The 20,720-nt window shown below is 35.8% G+C and overlaps 1 protein-coding gene across 4 annotated transcripts in view; it reads right to left on the bottom strand.

The window, feature by feature from the left end:
• thsd7ba (thrombospondin, type I, domain containing 7Ba) overlaps positions 1 to 20,720 on the bottom strand; it is a 234,178-nt gene that overhangs the window by 80,246 nt on the left and 133,212 nt on the right. For 3 of the 4 annotated variants that reach the window (XM_051905093.1, XM_051905091.1, XM_051905092.1), the window contains 4 exons: positions 20,337 to 20,565; positions 11,492 to 11,607; positions 9,410 to 9,542; positions 6,392 to 6,495 (listed from right to left, as the gene is read on the bottom strand). In XM_051905093.1, coding sequence (XP_051761053.1) covers positions 6,392 to 6,495; positions 9,410 to 9,542; positions 11,492 to 11,607; positions 20,337 to 20,565 — 582 coding nt within the window. Of the gene's footprint in view, positions 1 to 6,391; positions 6,496 to 9,409; positions 9,543 to 11,491; positions 11,895 to 20,336; positions 20,566 to 20,720 lie in introns of those variants that run through there. The other variant, XM_051905094.1, reaches the window with a different exon arrangement.

Raw genomic sequence — 20,720 nt, forward strand, 5'->3', positions numbered from 1 at the left:
TTAAAACGTACTTCTAACATTATTTTAATGTTCCTATAACGTAATTATAACATTATTCCAACATTATTCCAACGTTCGCCTTGCGTTATTCTAACGTTATACTAATATTCCCCTAACGATATTCTAATGTTCCAAGAACTCTCCTGTATGTTAGTAAAGCTGTACATCAGTAATCATCCAGCATACCCGCAGCCCGGTATAGTATAGGCAGGGGCGGATCTACCGGGGTGGCACGGGGTGGCAAGTGCCACCCTAGAATTATCACAGAATAAAATATAAATGTAAGCAGTGTTTCAAATACTGCTTTTCAGCAGCGGCGCTTCAATGTGATGACATAAGACGACAGCGTAACGCAAAATAATCGCAAGAAAACATCTTTAAATAAACTGTGCATTATGGTTGTACGCGCACGCAGCTCGCCCAGTGTAGTCAGCTTCATTAACAAATGACTCTTATGAACCGGTTCTTTGTGAGTCAAAAACACACAGCGCAGCCAAGTTCACTTATGAAATGTTATTCCATTTGCTCGTGAATCAGAAAATTACTGCTTCTCAGCTAACTCAGAAGTCCTCTGAGAAATGTAATCCCATCTGAATATGATTCATTTAATAATTTTTGGCAAGCAGATTCTCCGACTGGCCACTCCACTTTCATCATGGATAAAGGCTCTGTTTGCCATCTGTCAAACAATAACATGAAATCAATAAGAAGATCCCGATCACAGAAACCAATAGCAATGTTAGGTAAGAATCTAAACGCATTTTAGTTTTTCTCGACTGCTAACACAGTTGATTCAGTTGACCCAGTTCCCCAAACCATTCGTTCAGTTCTCAAAACAAAGACACTTCTCAAAATGTTTAATAATGACAACATTAGGTAGCAAAACTGATGACACACCTGTCAAAATCTGAGAGAGCACTGAAAAAAATCATTTACGGGGGTTTTAAACTTACACATACAGTATAATTACAGTACACAGTACCAGTACTTTAGATGAGGGAAATTTCACTATTCTATGTACAGTAAACTGTAGCACATGTACAGTAAACTATATGCAGAACTGAGAAATGACTGCCTATAGGGATATAGTCTTGTGTCAGAAGACCAATATACTGCTATAGTACTGAATACTGTAATGAAATCTGGCCAAATGTGCAGACGATGCTGAATTTTATGCTTTTTTTTACTGTACTGTAATTGATTGTATTGTGGTGCATACCAAGTTCATATACATATACTTTTCTCATGCTTTTCAACTAATGAAAGATCTAGTTTTGAGATTGTGTTTATAGTTGTGAGAAAATGTGCCTTAAAGTCCCTGTAAAGCCAATTCTGAGAATTGTTTCTAAACACGTTATAAATGTTACAAATATATTGCTGAAACACAGCAATGTAATGTGAAACACATTACAAAGACTGTGAATTATGTAGTGCTGAATTGTGAAGTTAGAGCGTTAAACAGTTTTTCACCAATTCTCTGTTCAGGATTTTTTGGGCGGTGGTAAAACGGGGGTTCGATGACGCACTGGAGCCCCCGAGCATGGCGCCGCCCCTAACGCTACAGCAGCTCACCCGCTCAATCTCGAGTGTCATTATCGTTAGTTATACAGCCCTTTGTACATTTAGCTAGTAATGCCTTTGTCACGCAAATGCATATTACCTGGTTGTTATAATATACAATACAGCTCGGTCTCCTTATTTAAATTTCCTAAAACGATGATATGAAGAAGGGGTGGATTAATTTTGTCACTAAAGTGATCGTTCTACACCGGATAGTTTTACAAACTTTCATCAGACAGCTGGGATTCACTGATAATCCGCTGTTTTTGGTGAATGGGGCTGAACAGACTATCTCCCGCCTCGGGCTTCATCCTCCCGTAACGGCCTTCATCCTCCCGTCCCACCGACAACCGATGATATGGGGCTGGACAGAGTCTCTCCCGTCTAGGCCTTCATCCTCCCGTCTCGCGGCACCGTCATCTGTCGACTCGACAACAGTCGGCAGTACGTGCCCACCAATAAGTTTAAGTTGCCGTGTGTGCTTATGTTATAATCAGTTGGAAGTCCACAGTAACTCTACTAAATTTTGCAACCCTCTAACGTGATTCTTTTGTTTATATGCATCAATACGTTTGACTCATTAGACAAGTCAGTTGAGACGGCAGATCTCACGAGTGGGTGTGGTTTCAGCGCCGACATCCGACACGCCCCCAGTGTTTGAGAGCAAAGAATACTGCTCAATTTTTTTCGAGATTTTGATAACTTATTTCATTTACTTGCCAATTTTTTTAATCATTCAAATTTGGCTGGGTGGTTAACACATTTTTCTGCGGTGTGACAAACTCAGAACACATACTTTAAAATGACTTTACAGGGACTTTGTGAGTCCGAAATTTTGAGAGACGTTTTGACAATTCAGAGCCACCGTACAAGCGAACGCCAAAATCCAGAATGCCATCTGACAAGTTGATCCACGTCGTCTACAGCACAAAGCAGTAAGTAGCACTGTATGACAAAAAGTGCAGAATACAAAGAGACAGAATATAAAGACAGATTGTGCAAGCATCAAACTGAGCCACTGACATCCTGAAGTAAACTTTGAAACGCTCGGGATAATCACTCAGCTCCTTGATGAGGTGGAACTCTCCTTCCTCTCTCTATGCAATCTCGGGATTGGATGGACCCAATATTTCCTCTTTTTAAGAGAAATCATTCTCACTGCTTGAAGACTCCATTTTGTATTGTTTTGCAAATTTTTCCGCAACGGATTCATTAATACACAGACTCAGCATGCAAGGTCTCTGTGCGTGACAAATTTTTAGGATCACGAATACGAAAAAGCGCATACAAAATTTTCGGACTCAGTGTGCAAAGGCCTTTAGCAATAAAGAAAAATTTCTAACTAGATTGAAAAGTTTTAAAGACAAATTTATGCTGGCTTGTCAAAGCCAACTTAAAGTCTTGTTTAAAAAATGTAAATAGTTTGGTCAGTTAGGCCAGAATAGATAGATGTTCTGGGTGTTTGCTAAAGTGTTGCTAGGCTCTTGCTATGCAGTTGCTGGTAGAGTATGCTGGTAGAGTATGTGGTTGATAGGGTGTTCTGGGTGAACACACACAGATATTCTCACCTCTGGTAATAACAGATACTCAAAAATTGTTTGCAAAACTATGGAAATTCAAAAGTTTTTGTTCTTTAACTTGTACTAAAACATGTGATTTATACCATCAAAGTAGCCTAAGTAATATTAATAAAACTGCTCATCTCCTTTAGTGATACAAGCTCAGACTCATTTAGAGTGTTTTTCATGTAGTGTCTTGACTTGGTGCCATGATGAATATTGAAATCTTGATATTTATTTTTAATTTTAAACAGTATAGTGGTATAATTAGTATTGTATGTGGTAATGCAATATTTGTGAACACAATTGTGTATGCTATAAATCTCCAAAAACTATGCATGGGCGCTTGCTTTGGTGTTGCCACCCCTCATAGACCTCATGCCACCCTATAAATAATTTTCTAGATCCGCCTCTGAGCATAAGCATGTACTGTAATGTTAATCTTTTGTGCAAATCCTGTGTCGAACTGTGTTGAACTGTTGTTTGTGAAGCAGTCCTTGTATATCTCCAGCTGCTATAGCGAGGAAACAAAAATGGCGGACTGCTCAGTCAGTGTGGTATCTAAGCTAATATGGCAGATTGTCACCAGTCATGGGCGGGGCTTACTTTTACATAAGAGTAGGGGGAAATCTGGAATCGCTTGTTTGGAGAGACAGTTTATGATTTATGGGGATTATAAAATAAGGAGTGGGTGGATTTTTACCATTATAGGCTGGTTGTTTACACACACTGTGGACACACACCTGTATATTATTTATATATATATATATATATACACACACACACATACACACACACAAACCAAATATTATTCAGACATTTATGATATTTTTGATATATTTTTACTGGTAGGTGCTGGACACTATAGTTCATTTATGTAGGTGAGGATAGCAAAATAAAGTAAACTGTGACATATTATACCCAAAAAATCTTCATACAGTGGACTACCAGTAAAATTGATAAAATTTTGGAACCAAAAATTATTCAGACACTTTGACCTGACCATGTTTTGCTTAAGTGTTATCTGGCATAATTAAGATTAATTTCTTTTTAATTAGTTTAACTCTGAGATCTTGTCATATTTTATTACCATTTTTTTTTTAAACTATAGTGAATAAACTGTAATAATGAATGAAATGTTCAAGGTATCAGAATACGTTTTAGTTTGACTGTGTGTGTGTGTGTTTATATATGTTTATATTATATATATATATATATATATATATATATATATATACACACACACACACACACAGGTGCTGGTCATATAATTAGAATATCGTGAAAAAGTTCATTTTTTTATTGTAAATTATTTTAAAAAATGAAACTTTCATATATTCTAGATTCCCTACATGTAAAGTAAAACATTTCAAAAGTTTTTTTTTTTTTAATTTGTTGATTAGAGCGTACAGCTAATGAAAGTCCAAAATCCAGTATCTCAAAATATTAGAATATTTACATTTGAGTTTCATTATATGACCATCCCTACAGTATAAATTCTGGGTATCTTTTGTTCTTTGAAACCACACTAATGGGGAAGACTGCTGACTTGGCAATGGTCCAGGAGACAATCATTGACACCCTCCACAAAGAGAGTAAGTCACAGAAGGTCATTACTGAATGGGGTGGCTGTTTACAGAGTGATGTATCAAAGCATATTAAATGCAAAGTTGACTGGAAGGAAGAAATTGGGTAGGCAAAGGTGCACAAGCAACAGGGATGACCGCAAGCTTGAGAATACTGTCAAGTAAAGCCGATTCAAACACTTGGGAGAGCTTCACAATGAGTAGAATGAAGCCGGAGTCAGCGCATCAAGAGTCACCACACTCAGACATCTTCAGGAAAAGGACTACCAAGCCACTTCTGAACCAGAGACAACGTCAGAAGCATCTTACCTGGGCTAAGGAGAAAAAGAACTGGACAGTGAACAGTGGTCGAAAGTCCTCTTTTCAGATAAAAGTAAATTTTGCATTTCATGTTGAAATCATGGTCCCAGAGTCTGAAGGAAGACTGGAGAGGCACAGAATCCAAGCTGCTTGAAGTCTAGTGTGAAGTTTCTGAAGTCAATAATGATTTGGGGGGGCTGTGACATCTGCTGGTGTTGGTCCATTGTGTTTTATCAAGTGCAAAGTCAATGCAGCCATCTTCCAGGAGATTTTGGAGCACTTTATGCTTCCATCTGCTGACAAGCTTTATGGAGATGCTGATTTCCTTTTCCAGCAGGACTTTAGCATCTGCCCACAGTACAAAAACCACTTCCAAGTGGTTTGCTGACCATGATATTACTGTGCTTTATTGGCCAGCCAATATGCCTGACCTGAATCTATGGGATATTTTCAAGAGAAAGATGAGAAACAGTCGATCCAACAATATACAGATGATCTGAAGGCTCAATAGTGCCTCAGCAGTGCCACAGGCTGATCACTGATGCAGTAATTTGTGCTAGGAGCAAGTCATTTGCTGTAATATGTCCTGCCGATCAAGTATTGAGTGCACAAAAGAACATACTTTAAAGAACTTGAACTTTTCTGTTTTGCAAATCCATTTTTTAATTGATCTTAGGAAATATTCTAATATTTTGAAATACTGGATTTTGGACTTTCATGAGCTGTACGCTCTAATCATCAAAATTTAAAAAAAAACTTTTGAAATGTTTTACTTTACATGTAGGGAATCTAGAATATATGAAAGTTTCATTTTTAAAAATATTTATAATAAAAAAATGAACTTTTTGATGATATTCTAATTATATGACCAGCACCTGTATATATATATATATATATATATATATATATATATATATATATATATATATAAATAAATATATATACAAAAACACCCACATTCCCCTGTGATGAAATACTGTAATATACTTTATCAGAAACTGTATTATACTCAAAATAATACAATCAATATCTGGAATAGCACAAAAATGTCAGAATATGTTGATATTTCTATAAAGGATATGTTTAGATTTGCTTACCAACATCACACATTCACAGAACAAATCAAAAAGTTTGGGTATGTTTTTTTTTTTTTTTTTTTAAATCATCTGTGCCCCAAAGGCAGACAGTTCCTCTTACATTGTCTGTGATGTTTGACAGCTTTCACTTCCACTTGTACAGTGCCAATGAACAAAGCAGAGCTCAAAGCAATGAACACATTCATATATGTGCACAGAGAAGCATATAGCTCAAAGGCAGAGCAACAACAGGTGGCTTTGTACTGTACCATGAGAATTCACTCTTTTACATGAAACGAACTTCTCTTACCTCTCATCTCTAATCCTTTACCACACGATTCACTCGCTCCAGTCATTCCCTGCTGGACAGAATCTGGGACCAGAGTACATGGATGCCATCTGTGTGTCTTCCAACTGAAAAATAGATGAAGATTTTTAGTGATGGTTTGATGTTGGGAAAAAGTCCCCTGAGTAGTTGACATCATTTTTAATGACATCATTTTTAATGCATTTTTATAGTCCAAGATGCACTTATAAAAATGCTAGGTATTATTTAGGTAATAACAGGTAGCATATAATACAAGAAATAACATATGTACACATGTAAGCAGACCTTCCAGTATAAACACAATGTGTATCAATAGAAACCTTATGGTTACAATACTTAAATCAGTATTAACCAGTCTAATGCTGTCACAGTCTTTTATGATACATGAAATTAATTGCCTTTGTATTCAGGGGGCTTTTACAGGAAAATGAGTTTCGTCTGGCCTTGCAAATGAGAAAAAAAAATGAATAAATTCTATAAACCAGTGGTAAATGAATGACTTTCTTTCAGCATAATAAAGTTTCTTGTCAATAGTTTTAATTACAAGGGATTTCAATGGCAGATGCCAATGCTGACTTCTAGAGATCAGAGTGGTCAATAGTTAATAGTCCTAATAGTCAATAGTCCTGCTTCAAATGCAATCATAGTCCATACTTCATCACCCATAGCTATCAGGTCTTTAAGTGTCGTGGAATGCTCATCCTCAAGACATCCATCAAGCATCCTCCATTCTTTCGCTCAAAAACCTCTTAAAAATTTTTTTTCTCTGAATATTACTCTCTTTATCTGTAAATTGTACCTTGTTATGGATATGTTATTTGTTTGTATTCCTCTATTTGTTTGTATTACTCAGTCCTGTTTGAATCCCTCTCTGTTTGTATCACTAACTTGACCTTGTAAGCGACTTCTGTATATTCTGTATACTACTCTTTAGCCCTTGGTATGTGTATTGTGCTTTGTTACTGATGTTTCTTGTGTTCTGTTTCTTAAAACTATCTTTGTAAAGTGACCTTGGGTGTTGGAAAGGTGCTATATAAATAAAAATTATTATTATTATTAATGTGATTGGATGTAAAATGTCCTGCTTCAAATGCAATCAATAACTTATTTTGAATTTGATTTCTTTTGTTACTGTTGTGCCGGGTCAGAAATTAATGGCAAAAATGCCAAAAAAAAATAAAAAATACAAAGGCCCACAAAATTCAAGATATGATTGCAAAAAAGTACTTATATGAGAGCTTGTTTTTATATTATAACATAAGATACAATTAAGCAATATGACAAGAGCAAGAGAGCTGTTTTCACAAATATGAGAACGACTGCAGGCATTTCTCAGGCAGTATATATCCTTGTTTCCACCGAAATTACCCGGAACAATTTGTCCCAGGAACTTTTTCCCTCCAGATCTGTTGCTTTCTGCGTTTCCATTGCAGTCTAAAGTATTGTGAAGATATGTCGGGTGACGTAGGACTGCGCGTGACTTTCCAGTTCCCACTGGATTTCATCCTTCGCATATAAACTTAATAAATCCTGAACCTCATTGTCGGTCCATCGGTCATATTTTTTAACTCCAATGTTGATTTGAATAACAAACGACTCTTACTGCACCCACCGCAAAAGACTTTTAAAAATGGTGGTTGAAATTAAATGCTGTGTGGAGTCAACCAATCACAATGCTTTTATGAACTCAACCAATCAGCATGTTCAGCGTCTAAGTCCCACCCCCGAAAGTTTGTGGACTTTGAAAAAGTACTACATCGTGAGCAGGGACTTTTTGAGGGAAGAATTTTTACCCAGAATTTTATTTAGACCCTGGTTTCTGCAGTCAAAACACACAGAGTACCACCCCGAAGACCCTAGTTCCTGGGGAAAGTTCTTGTGGTGGAAAGGAGTGCTGGTGTGGTCTTGACTCGTTCTCGCCCTGCCTTGGTTTTGTCTTGGTCTCAACCCCTCAATGTCTTGGTTTTGTCTTGGTCTCAACCCACACTGGTGTTGGTCTCTGTTTAGATGATCTTAACAACACGCATGTGATAATTTAATTTTTATTAGAAATAAATAAATCTCATTTTAATTAAATCCACATTTAATTTAGAATGTTCTAAACTATTTTCTTCCTCCACATTTAAAATGAATGATGAGTGAACATTCCAGGATGTGATGGAGTGGAACATCTGAACTCTCATTTTGAACTCTTACTGTTCAAAAGGTTGTGGACTGTAACATTTTTTTAAATGTCTCTTTGCTCACCTAAGCTGCATTTATTTGAGCAAAAATACAGTAAAAACAGCAATATAAGTCTTCAATCTCTTTTGCTTAATTTAATGCATCATTGCAGAATAAAAGTATTAATTTCTTTAAAAAAAAAAAAAAAAAAAAAATCTTCCTGGCCTGTTGAAGCTCAGTCTATGTCAGTGGTGCCTCATTATTACCATTCAAAAAACCTTGAGGTCTTATCCTATGACAGGTGCTTTTCATGGCATTCAGAAGCATTAGTTGAGGTTTATTTGCATGTTGTAAAAGCATGAAAGAGTCGCACAGTGTTCCAGAGATACAGATTATCCCTTCTGAAATGTTTGTGTACAACATGTTTTTTCATGGGTGAGTTTAGAGAAACAAAATGCTGTCTGTTAAAGCTATGATTGTATTAACAAATCAACCCACTTCTATTTGTGAATAAACCTTGCAGAATAACAATTTCAGAAGTTATTACAACTGCTAAATCGCATTCACATTTATTCATGAGGCGGAGAAACTAGCTCGACATTTACTTGCGCAGTAAATTACTGCTACAATGCGTGACTTGTGTATTTTGTGGAAAGTATTGTGAGTTTACAAAACAGCGTATAATATATTTATATATTTCATGTGTGCGATTCTGAACTGCTGTGTGCATTTGTAAAAGTTTTTTTTTTTGACTCCACAAAAGTGAAATGACCACAGACATTATATCGGTCTAGCTGATAAATTGGTACACCACTAGTGCGATTGCAGTTTATTCACCTGTAAGTAGGACAAAGCAGAAGAGCCTCACATTCTCTCTCCTCATATAAAGTATCTGGACACTCTTGACCCCCATTGGCCGCCCGCTGGATGATGATCCTGTATCGTGACTGTGAGGGCACGGTGCTGTTCACTGCACAGTTCAAACAGAAATAAAACATTACTTTCACTTTATTAGTATTCTGACAGCGATTACCACAGCAGGAACAATTCAAAGAGCTCTTTAGATAAGAGGTAATGATATGATTCTCTGGTGGAGTTCACTTCCTGTTCCCTGTATGGATCCTAAGCTGATGTAACGACTTCATTTAACAGACGATGTAAGGCTCATTAGACATTGCTAATTACTAAAAGACTGATAATAGCACAATTAAGAGGGTGATCTCATTAACAGAAGACCCAACAGGGTAAAGCACACTATTTACAGAGGGGATATCAGTTATTTAAAACATTTCTTCAAATGTTACCATTTGATTCAATCATCATAAATGCCTGTTTACTGGTTTCTTTAGTGGAAGTAAACGTCAATTAATAGTCTCATTAAAATGTAATAAAACTTTTCTGTTGGTAAGAAAAGTCCCTCTGAGAATGACACATACAGCATGGTCTGACTTTCACTGCTTTTACAGCAGAGGTGTATGACATCACATCCCAGCATGGTCTTGAGTGTGTGAAATCTTGTTTTCATTATCAATATACTGTCCTCATGGAGGTAATGAATTTTAGATTCTAATAACTGTAAATATTAGAAAGAAATTATTAGATAAGAGAGAATGGGGAAATGCTGAAATCTGATGGAGATGTTAAATAACATTTAAAATCAGCAATAAAATCTGACATGAACTGTCCCATAAATGTTGCTTCTTATGCTTAAAATAAAAAAAAGCATTTATTTCAGGTTAGTCTAGCCAATGCACATGTGTGAGCGTCTCAGGACACTTCTAACTGTGGCTGCAATAACATGATGACTTTAACAACTGGCGAGTGGCTCTTTTATTTAGAAGGTGGGACTGATTCCACAATATTGCGTAATCGATATTGATACTTTATGACTCAAATAATACACATTTTAAGGTTGCAGCTCATGTGGATGTGAACAAATATACAAGCTTCATAATTGTGCTTCAAAATCATTGAGATGCATGACCCCCTTTACTTACATCGCGACCGCATAACTTTAACAAGAAACGAGTGAGTTTTTGTGATAATCATAATGTGCATGGTATTAAACCCAGAATATTTATTTAAAGAAAGTTCATCAAAAAAATAAAATTCTGTTCTGTACTCATTCTAATGTTATTTCAAACACGCAACGTTTTTTATAATGGATCACAAAAGAAGACGTTCTTTGACTAAACCTAACATAGGTCTTCCATACTACAGTTCATAACTAGTGCACAAATCGTATCGACCATTTTATGATGCATTTATGGTGCCTTTTTGGTCCTTTATGGAGCTACAGTAGATAAAGTTTGGGGACAGTATGATTTAAAGAGACAGTAAAGACATTTATAATGTCTTTATTTGAATTTCTATTTCAAATAAATGCAGTTCTTTCATATGTATCATGGTTTCTACAAAAATGTTTTCTGTTTTCAACATTGATAATAATAAGAAATGTTTCTTATGGATTATATCAGCATATTAGAATAATTTCTGAAGGATCGTGTGACACTGAAGACTGGAGTAATGATGCTGAAAATTCAGCTTTGCCATCACAGGAATAAATTACATTTTAAAATATATTAAAATAGAAAACAGTTATTTTAAACTGTAAAAACAATTCACAATATTACTGTATTTTTGATAAAAAATGCCATGGTGAACATAAGATGATCAAAACATTAAAAAAATTAAAAAAAAAAATAATCTTACCAAACATTTGAACGGCAGTGTACATGTTCACTATGAAGATTAAAAATGTCTACTTGTTCCACAGTAAAAAAAATAAAAGCATACAGTTTTGGAAAGACATGAGGGTGAGTAAATAAACACTTTTTATTTTCAGGTGAACTATCCCTGTATGCGAGTTACCACCAAAATGTCACAGCTAAAGGTTGTGTGAGGAGATTGTATCAATACCTGGCAGGCATGTGGAAGGGCAGGCTGTCCATTCACTGAAAGGAGTCACAATGCAATCTTTCCTACAGGGCAGTAAACAGGGTTGAATGGTGTCCGGTCGGGCAGATTCTGGACACCTATGACACACACAGAGAACAGAGAGAAGGAACATTTTTTTTTTTTTTTCAGGATCAGTGATAAGCTGTCTTAATTCATACTGCAGTTGCTCTGTCCTTGACCTTTTTACCATGGGTGCAGATATCATCTGTGCTGGTGCTATGTTCAGCTTGATTTACTGTACCACACAAATCCAGACATTATCATGTACAGATACAACAGTTACAATGACACTATCTGTGCAACAGAAGATCACGACCACACTGTAGGGAAGTTGATGTAATATTTATTGCTTCTTACCAGCAGAGGCTGCAGCTGATTGTATCTGAGTGAGTATACGGTAAAGGTGAGTTATTTTGGTATGAGTGACGGCAAGCGAGAGGCTATGTGAGCCTTTATATTTCTTAAGAGAGAGAGAGATAAAGGGAGAGTGCCCACACAGCTCCCTATACTGTACTGTGTAATCTGATGGAAAAATATTCAGTGCTCTAAAATATTTCATTCTGATTGGTCGATCACAGTGCTCCAAGGTTACATATTTTTGTGTAATTGATTATACATAGTGATTATATATTTGGCAATTTTCAACGTGTAAAAAAATAAGTACACTCCATGATTTTTTTTCCTCCCCAAAATAATATGTGGATGTACACTACCATTCAAAAGTATGAGGATGGTAAGTTTTTATATTATAAAATTATGCTTTTGAAAAATAAAATAAAGGCTGCTTTTATTTAATTAAAACTACAGTGAAAACAGTAATGTTATGAACTATTAGCACCATTTAGAAATAACTGTATTCTATTTTAATATATTTTAAAATGCAATTTATTCCTGTGATTGCGAGCCATTACTTCAGTTTCAGTATCACACGATCCTTCAGAAAGCATTCTAATACGCTGATTTGGTGCTCAAGAAACATTTATCATCAAAATAAATGTTGACAAAAGTTGTTCTGATTACTATTTTTGTGCAAACCATGATACATCTTTTGTAACATTATACATTTTTTTTTTTACTGTCATTTTTGATCAATTTAACACATCCTTGCGAAATGAAAGTAATAAAAATCTTACTGACTCCAAACTTTTGAACAGTAGTGTATTCATTCTGCAGTTTTATCTAGACAATATTGATGTGTAACAATTTAACAAATAACAATTAAACTTTATATTTTTTTTATTTAATAAAAATATCAAATGTAACTTCAACCGTCTTCAGTGGAATAAATATGTATACAGTATACTTATATTTACTTTCCATCTGGTGTGTGTACTTTTTTTTTTCTCCATAATGTACCTGTTTCCTCTCTCTCTCCAGTATCGGTTTCTTATAAAACATTAAAAGAAATTCAACTTAAATATTTCATGCACATTGATCTATTTGGTAAACAGCTGTGTGGTAGGAAGGATAATGACATTCTCCCTAGTGAACATATAAGGGATAATGTACAGCCAGACGGTCATTTTCAAAAACAAACCCCTTCAGGTTGAAACAAGACCCATTATTTTGTGATAATATCTGGTTGACTGCACATGATCCCTTATATATGCACTAGGGTGTATGTCCTACTAAGGAGTTTGCCTCACGTGTGTCCTTGTGAGTGCAAGTATGTGCATGTTTTTTTGCATGTTTTTGAGAGCATGTTGCTCCTTAGAGAATGTCCATCCCTGTAAGCTGGATTCTGGACATTTCATTTCCAGGCTCAGTTCACTTCCCAGCATGCAGCAGCTCTAAAGAGAGGCGGTGGGACTCAGCAGGCCTCTACCAAATACAGACTTTGGAGACCAGCAAACAGGACACATCAAAGCAGGGGACAAGAAAGAACAGAGCCATGAATCATCTGTTTCTCTCTCACTTTTGTGCTCTGTGGAGCAGAATGTCATTACAGAGGGCAATCACCTAAAGGCAATGATGCTACACAGCTTTAGGAAAGGAACAAAAGAGGGGGTGGAGGATAAATGCAAGAAATCAGTAAAAAGAGGAGACATCACTGAAGACAACAGGTTGACACTGTCTTTTCCTTTTTATGAAAACAAAGAATAAACAAAGCGTTTATGTATTGTTCCAGCTTAAAGTGATAGTTCACCCAAACATGAAAATTATGTCATCATTTACTCATGTCGTTATAAATCCGTAAGACTTTTGTTCATCTTCTGAACACAAATTAAGATATTTTTAATGAAATCTGAGAGATTTCTGTCCATTCATTGACCGTCTATGCAACTACCACTTTGACGCTTTAAATAGTTCATAATGAGACTGCAAAACTAATCCATATGAATTGAGCTATTAATGCTGCCTTCACGTGTTATCGGAAATTTGATAATTCCCACTTCTGAAGTCGTGATTACGAGCTCATCGCATTCAAATTCTGAAATGGGAGGGTGTTCGTGTGCAATTTTTACCTAGGAAACTCATATTTACGATAATTCTGAGATCACGTGAACGCAGCATTAGTCTAAAATTTCTGAAGAGACACGATCACTTTATATGATCAATAGACTGAATTTGAACTTTTATTCACATATAAACATTCTTCAACGCACACATCAGTTGTGGCAAACAGAAGCTCAAGCATGTTTGCTTAATGTGCGAGAACCAATGAGGTTCATTCTCATGTATTAAGGCCAATTTGAACCACACAGACAAATGACAACAAACACCAACAAACAAGTTGGCCAATGGATTTAGAGGTTTATGAAAAATAACTGTCATGTTCACACTGCAACAACAGACAGAAACATGTTGATCATATAAAGTGATCGAGTCTCTTTAGAAAATGTGGACTAAACTGCTCAATTCATATGGATTCGTTTTACGATCTCTTTATGAACTTTTTGAAGCGTCAAAGTGGGACAGAAACTGGAGTCAATGGAGAGACAGACATCTCTCAGATCTCATTAAAAAAAAAATCTTCATTTGTTATTCGAAGATAATGAAAGTCTTTGGGGTTTGGAACAAGAGTGTAAGTAAATGATGACAATTCTCATTTTTGGGTGAACTAACCCTTTCAAATTTAATTGGATGGGGCATGTTTAAAGCTGTTATAAAAAAGCATTAATTCACATGACAAAAGCAATATGATAAAACACACTTGTTCAATTCATAATTAGGTATAATTAAGTTTTAACATATTGCATATTGCAGTGTTAGAAAAGCAGTAAGTCAGTGCAGAAGTGCAGAAATGACTCATTTCCACTATAACTATTCTGATTCAAATAGTTTATCTGTAGGCAAATCACTTCATGAAATATTTGTTCATTACGATTATCATCATTAATCAATACAATTATTTTTTTAACACTATCATATTGCCGTTGCCACAGTTTTAGAAAAATCAATAATTCACCCAGGGTCGTAGATTAAATTGATTTCATTTATTAAAACGACAATGGAGAGAAGGCAGGAAATGATGTGGCAGTGGAGAGAGTGGGAAGAGTGGCAGTAGAGAGAGGAGCAGGAAATGATTTGAAATGAGGGGGAAATAGCTTGGAAATCAAGCTTGAACTTGCATCACCCACATTTCATTGGTCCAACAAACAAACAAACAAACATAATATAACATCCTGCACCACATAACAGTTCTTTCAAAATGGCTGAGATCACTTAACGGTTTCACATTTAATGTTGAAAGACAAGTTGCACTGCACCTACAGTATATAAAACCTGGTTACTTTTCCTCTTTATACAAGCATATATATATATATATATAAAAAAAAAAAAAAAGAGTATTAATAAAGAACAGGTCTAGCAGCAGAAAGATAAACAAACATCTCCCTGTTGGGTCATTTCATATATCAGGGTGTTTAAATAGCTCAGCCCTGCTGTTTTAAATAAAGCAGAGTTATCTGAACATACTCCACCTACGTATTAAATATCAGCCGCTCTCATATGATGACAGAACATGTTCTATATAACTGATGTTCTGTTCTGGCAGCCTCCAGTACAGGCGTTAGAACACAAGGGATATGATGTGTGTGACACAAACACATAAATTTACTCACACCATCAAACACATACATGCCATATACAGTACACCCATCTGCAATTTATGCTTCAGTACATCTGTGAGTGAGAGCGTGTGTGTCAACAGACCACTATAAACCAGAGTGTGATTTGTCCTCTCCCGACTGTAAAGAAGCTTAGATTACCAATTCATTTGTAAACACAGTTGTATTTGACACCTCTTTCTCCTTAACACACGTTATGCCTTTCAAGCTCTCGCAAATGCTCTCCCACTGTGAACTCAATGCAGGGTTTACATTGCAAAAAAAAAAAAAAAAAAAAAAAAATTCTTAATCAGTATGCTTGTCTTGTTTCCAGTAAATGACTAAACACCCCTAAATCAAGATTTAAAAGATTTACTTGAGAAGTAAAGATGTGTAATACATCAATATTTGTTTTCAGAGAATAAGCCTAAAAAGCCAAAATCTTACTAGATGTTGTTAGATTCATGCTTGAATAAAATAAATACAGTAGTGGCCAAAAGTGATGTTTGGCTTAGAAAAATTGAGATTTTCACTCTTTATTTACACTAAGTGCAAATAGAAACCCTTGTTGGCAAATGCTATTTACATTAACTCCGCCCATCAATGTCTGGTCGGGCCACTCAAGTTTTAAAAAAGAGACGCAGAATTCAATGTCTTCAGTTGTGCAGCAATAGCGAGTAAGGCTTGCATCTGTGAGGCTTTTAACGCGATTGACGCAGGTTCGAATCCGCCTTTTGCTGAGCTCGCGTTTATTTTCAATAAAAATGAAAATAATTTTCTAAAAGTGGGAATAAACTGCGAACGAGTATTTATTTAATATTAATAATATTAAAAGTGTTTATTGGGTAGGGTTAGGGGAAGATGTAGGGAGGTTCTCTTTCTCCCAATAAGGCAGCATCTATTAAATAATTTTAATAATCATTTACATTCTATGATATTATTGCATCCTGTAATGTACAAAAAAAACTGAGGTGCAAATAGTAGCTGCCAATAGAAAGTATAGATAGCATCTAATTACTATTTACTTTTACAGACCTTATGCGCCAGAGAAACAAGCGCACCGCCATCTTTATAAAATTGTCTTTGAACTTCCGTTTTGTGGTAGCTCTGTACATTTCTATGGCATCGCTGTCAAAGAATAACTAGCTGGTTAAGTGGATTTACGTGTTGTAGAGTTAATGAAAGTTATCATGAGCATTGTAATGTTTAAAGCAGATGCCTTAACAAATGTCAGTAGACCGGGAAGATTTTAAAACGAGCAGTTCATTCATAAATATGTAAGATCGCGGTGGAAATACAAACCGGAAGTCAAAAGACAACGAGCGCAACGCTGAAAAGGGGCGGGGCTACATAAGGTCTATTGCAAAGAACTGATACTTTACATGGAGTAAATAGAATCTATCGCTATTTTCACCTTGTGTAAATAGCATATCGCTAAGAAAATGCTGCTATTGTTACTTAGTGTACATAGAATATATTGCTATTTTCATTTACTGTAAATATCATTTACATCTGTTGCACTTATTGCAAATAGCCACTGCCTTATTTAAATATTAAACATTTGTTAAATATTTTATAAGCATATTGCATAGTTGTGCTGGCAGTCAATTGATTTATTTGTGATAACGCAATGAAACATGCCAAATTGTATGTACAATTTTTGGCCAGGCTGTCATACAAAAAAATTACGAACACATGCAAAAACAAAAGAGAACCAACAAAATATTAATAACTGATTATGTTGTAGTCAATGTATGCTTTTTCCTGTGAATTTTTTTGTTGTTCTATGCATTTTTTTTGCATAGTAAAATAAAACCTATAGCTGTAGTTTGCTATTTAGTGTTTCGTTCTTCTCTCATATATATATAAGTCATATTTTGATGGTTTAATCGAACTTGTAGGGTCATTAAAACCAAATATCCCCTCTGGACATCACTAATGGCCATAAATAAGATACTTGAACACACATGTAAGATCCAGACAGGTGAAACAGAATATTTTTGTAAGATTCATAGACTTCACTTGTTTCTAAAAGAATGATTCAGTGATAAATACATTTTTAACAGTAATTTGTTGCCACCTAGTGGCGTAAAAATGTAATCGATACAGTCGTTATTAGAAGCACTTTCAAAAGGTGATTTTGATCGGTAATGACATCAGCGTTTATCTGAATAATACACCTTTGTACGCTTCTGCGATAATTGGAATATTTGTAACAGAAATGATACTGTGTGTTTGACAAGATTGTTTGTGAAGCTGTTTAAATCTAAACATGGCAGCGTGAACGCCGATTTGAATGTCGCGATTTTATTTTTGTCAAAGGTTTAATATAAATGGACGAATCGTTGTAATTTAGGAATTAGATCATGTGGGTGATGAAATCGAGAATGCGATCTTTTAAAGATTAATCATGCAGTTTGCCTTTGTGCAGCTCTCTCTCTTTCTCGATATGTGACGTATATGAGTAGCGCGAGGGCTTTTCAGTGCATTCATTGCTATAATATTCATGAGGTGAGACGTCTCTATTAAAGGAGATGCTTCTCGCACTTCGCCCACCCATCACACCAGAACCGTTTTTGGAACTGGGCTGAAAAAAAAACTACACTTTTTGGCCGGAAGACGTATTGTTTCATACAGTCATGTGACCATGATAATATCGAGACAATTTTGCTATCACGATACCACGATATTTGATAACATTGTTACATCCCTAATAGATATATTAGATATTTTTACTAAAAAGACAAAAACTGGCATGTGTTTCCAGGCAGCGCATTCCCAAAACTGAGGTAAAGCTGAAACCTAGAACCAGGCCAGTGAAATACGCCAGCCCATAAACTCACTTTACGTTGGTGTCATTAATATAACAGAAAGAAATGGATAAAAGACTGCATTATTTATGAGCCCCTTTTCCTGATGCACAACACAATATCTTCTCCATGCAATGCAATAGAACATTTTATCTCACCCAAAGCGCCATTACACCACTCCCACAGGAAACATTTATCAAGGAAAGACCTGGGGCAACATGAACCTCTCATAGAGGAAACAGAGAGAAACAGTCCAGCCTGCACTCAGAGCCACTCACAGTACAAGACTGAGAATACTGACAGACGTAATGTATAAGATACGGCTTCAGCACAAGTAAACCAAGTGATTTTCCCTAGTGAAAAGGTCAAGGAAATGTGAACATCTCGAGAACCACTTTCTGATGTTACTGTACATCATTCATGCAGTGTAAACATGATGTTTGAATGGAAAACTGTCAAAGCAGGATTTTAGGACTGTACAGTACAGTAGCAGGATGCCTCAAAGACGCATCCCAGAGCAGAAGTGTCTAAAAATATCTGATTTAATTTAGCGCTTTGATCAAACTAAATGTACATATATTTACAAAAGCTAGCAGAGGGAACTATTTTTCTCTGGGAATTTCTTTATTGACCAAATATGCATGCCTTACTGATATTATGCACTTGTATTTGAAAATATACTGGGAGAGAAATATATATCTGTATATAATATATCTGGGAGAGAAAATGCTGACAGTGTTTAAAAGATAAAGCTATAAAAATGGATGATCCCTTAAAAGGAAACCGGCCACATTGTAAAACTGCAACCCTACAAAGACGTTCTGAATTGAATGTCAGCACATATTTGATGAGTTATTTGAATGTATTTGATAAGGTTGTCTATACTTCCTTTGGTGGAATAAGGGAATCTTAAGCTTTGTTCATACACCACATAAATCCTAGTAGAGATCAGACACATTTGTTCAGACAGTGCAGTCAATAAATCGTATATCGATCTATATTGGCTGCCCTAGGCTAGTACCAACAATGCTAAGAGACATAACAGAGAGGTAGCCATGAGCATTACCACATTTTACCCATTCATACATATGCCATGTCCAAAACTGCACCCTTGTTTGACTATTCATACATAGTGAATGACATTGAGAAAGAGAATTTAGATGCAGATGTGCTAGGACTACTGCACTTTGTGTATATTAGAGTCACAACATGTCCTGAATGATGAAAAAACTAACTGAAATCTTCTGAATGAAACATTTTAAAAAAATCTGATTTTAAACGGATTTCAAATCACAAAAAGTTAAAGGGATAGTTCACCCAAAAATTAAAATTCTGTCATCATTTACTCACTCTCAAGTTGTTCCAAACCTGTATGAATTCCTTTCTTCTGCTGAACACAAAAGAAGATATTTTGAAGAATATGGGTAACCAAACAGTTGATTGACCCTATTGACTTCCACAGTATGGAGGGGGAAAAAATACCATGGAAGTCAAAGGGGTCCATCAACTGTTTGGTTACTGACATTCTTCAAAATTTCTTCTTTTGTGTTCAGCAGAAGAAAGAAATTCATACAGGTTTGGAACAACTTGAGAGTGAGTAAATGATGACAGAATTTTCATTTTTGGGTGGACTATCCCTTTAACTCGGATTATCCCAAAAATAAAAAAATAAATAAAATAAAAAAAATCAGATTGCTGCCTGTCTGAACAAAGCATTATTGCCTGTATCTGAAAGGAAAAGTAAGTGCTCTATGTTATTTAATATTAAAAAGCAGTGATCACCAAAGATTAGTAAAATATACCATTTCAACTTCAAGCTATGAGCAATGTTGGAAAATCTATGTGCTTTAATAATCTAACCTCCACAAAACGCCACTGCAAACACTTTTAGTGTGGTGAAATACACAAATCCACAGATTATAAATTTCATACATAAAAATAAGGCACCTTTTGGGAATAACCGGCCCGACGCCCATTTTCATGCAGACCGCTTTACGAATCTGCACCCCGACAGCACAGGTGGCCGTTCCGTTCCAGTAGCCGGTGCCATTTAGATTCATGGAGGAGTCTTCAATGCATGGTCCCCATGGCGACGCTTCCCAGTAGAATGTGATGCATGGATGATCATTACAAGTTCTCCACTCCTCCAGAGCAGTAGCAGCTGGACATGCCTTAGCTGAAATGAAAAAGATCATTAACTGCATTACAGATGGAAAACCCTCTCTTAAGTTTGCTTTAATGCTCCATAAAATGTTAACGAGCTACATGAGCATAAGAGGCATGAAACAGAAATCTACTGGGACATGTGAAAAGATGTAGATATATGAATAG

Source organism: Ctenopharyngodon idella, chromosome 9 (genome assembly GCF_019924925.1).
Source record: "Ctenopharyngodon idella isolate HZGC_01 chromosome 9, HZGC01, whole genome shotgun sequence".
Classification (NCBI taxonomy): Eukaryota; Metazoa; Chordata; class Actinopteri; order Cypriniformes; family Xenocyprididae; genus Ctenopharyngodon; species Ctenopharyngodon idella.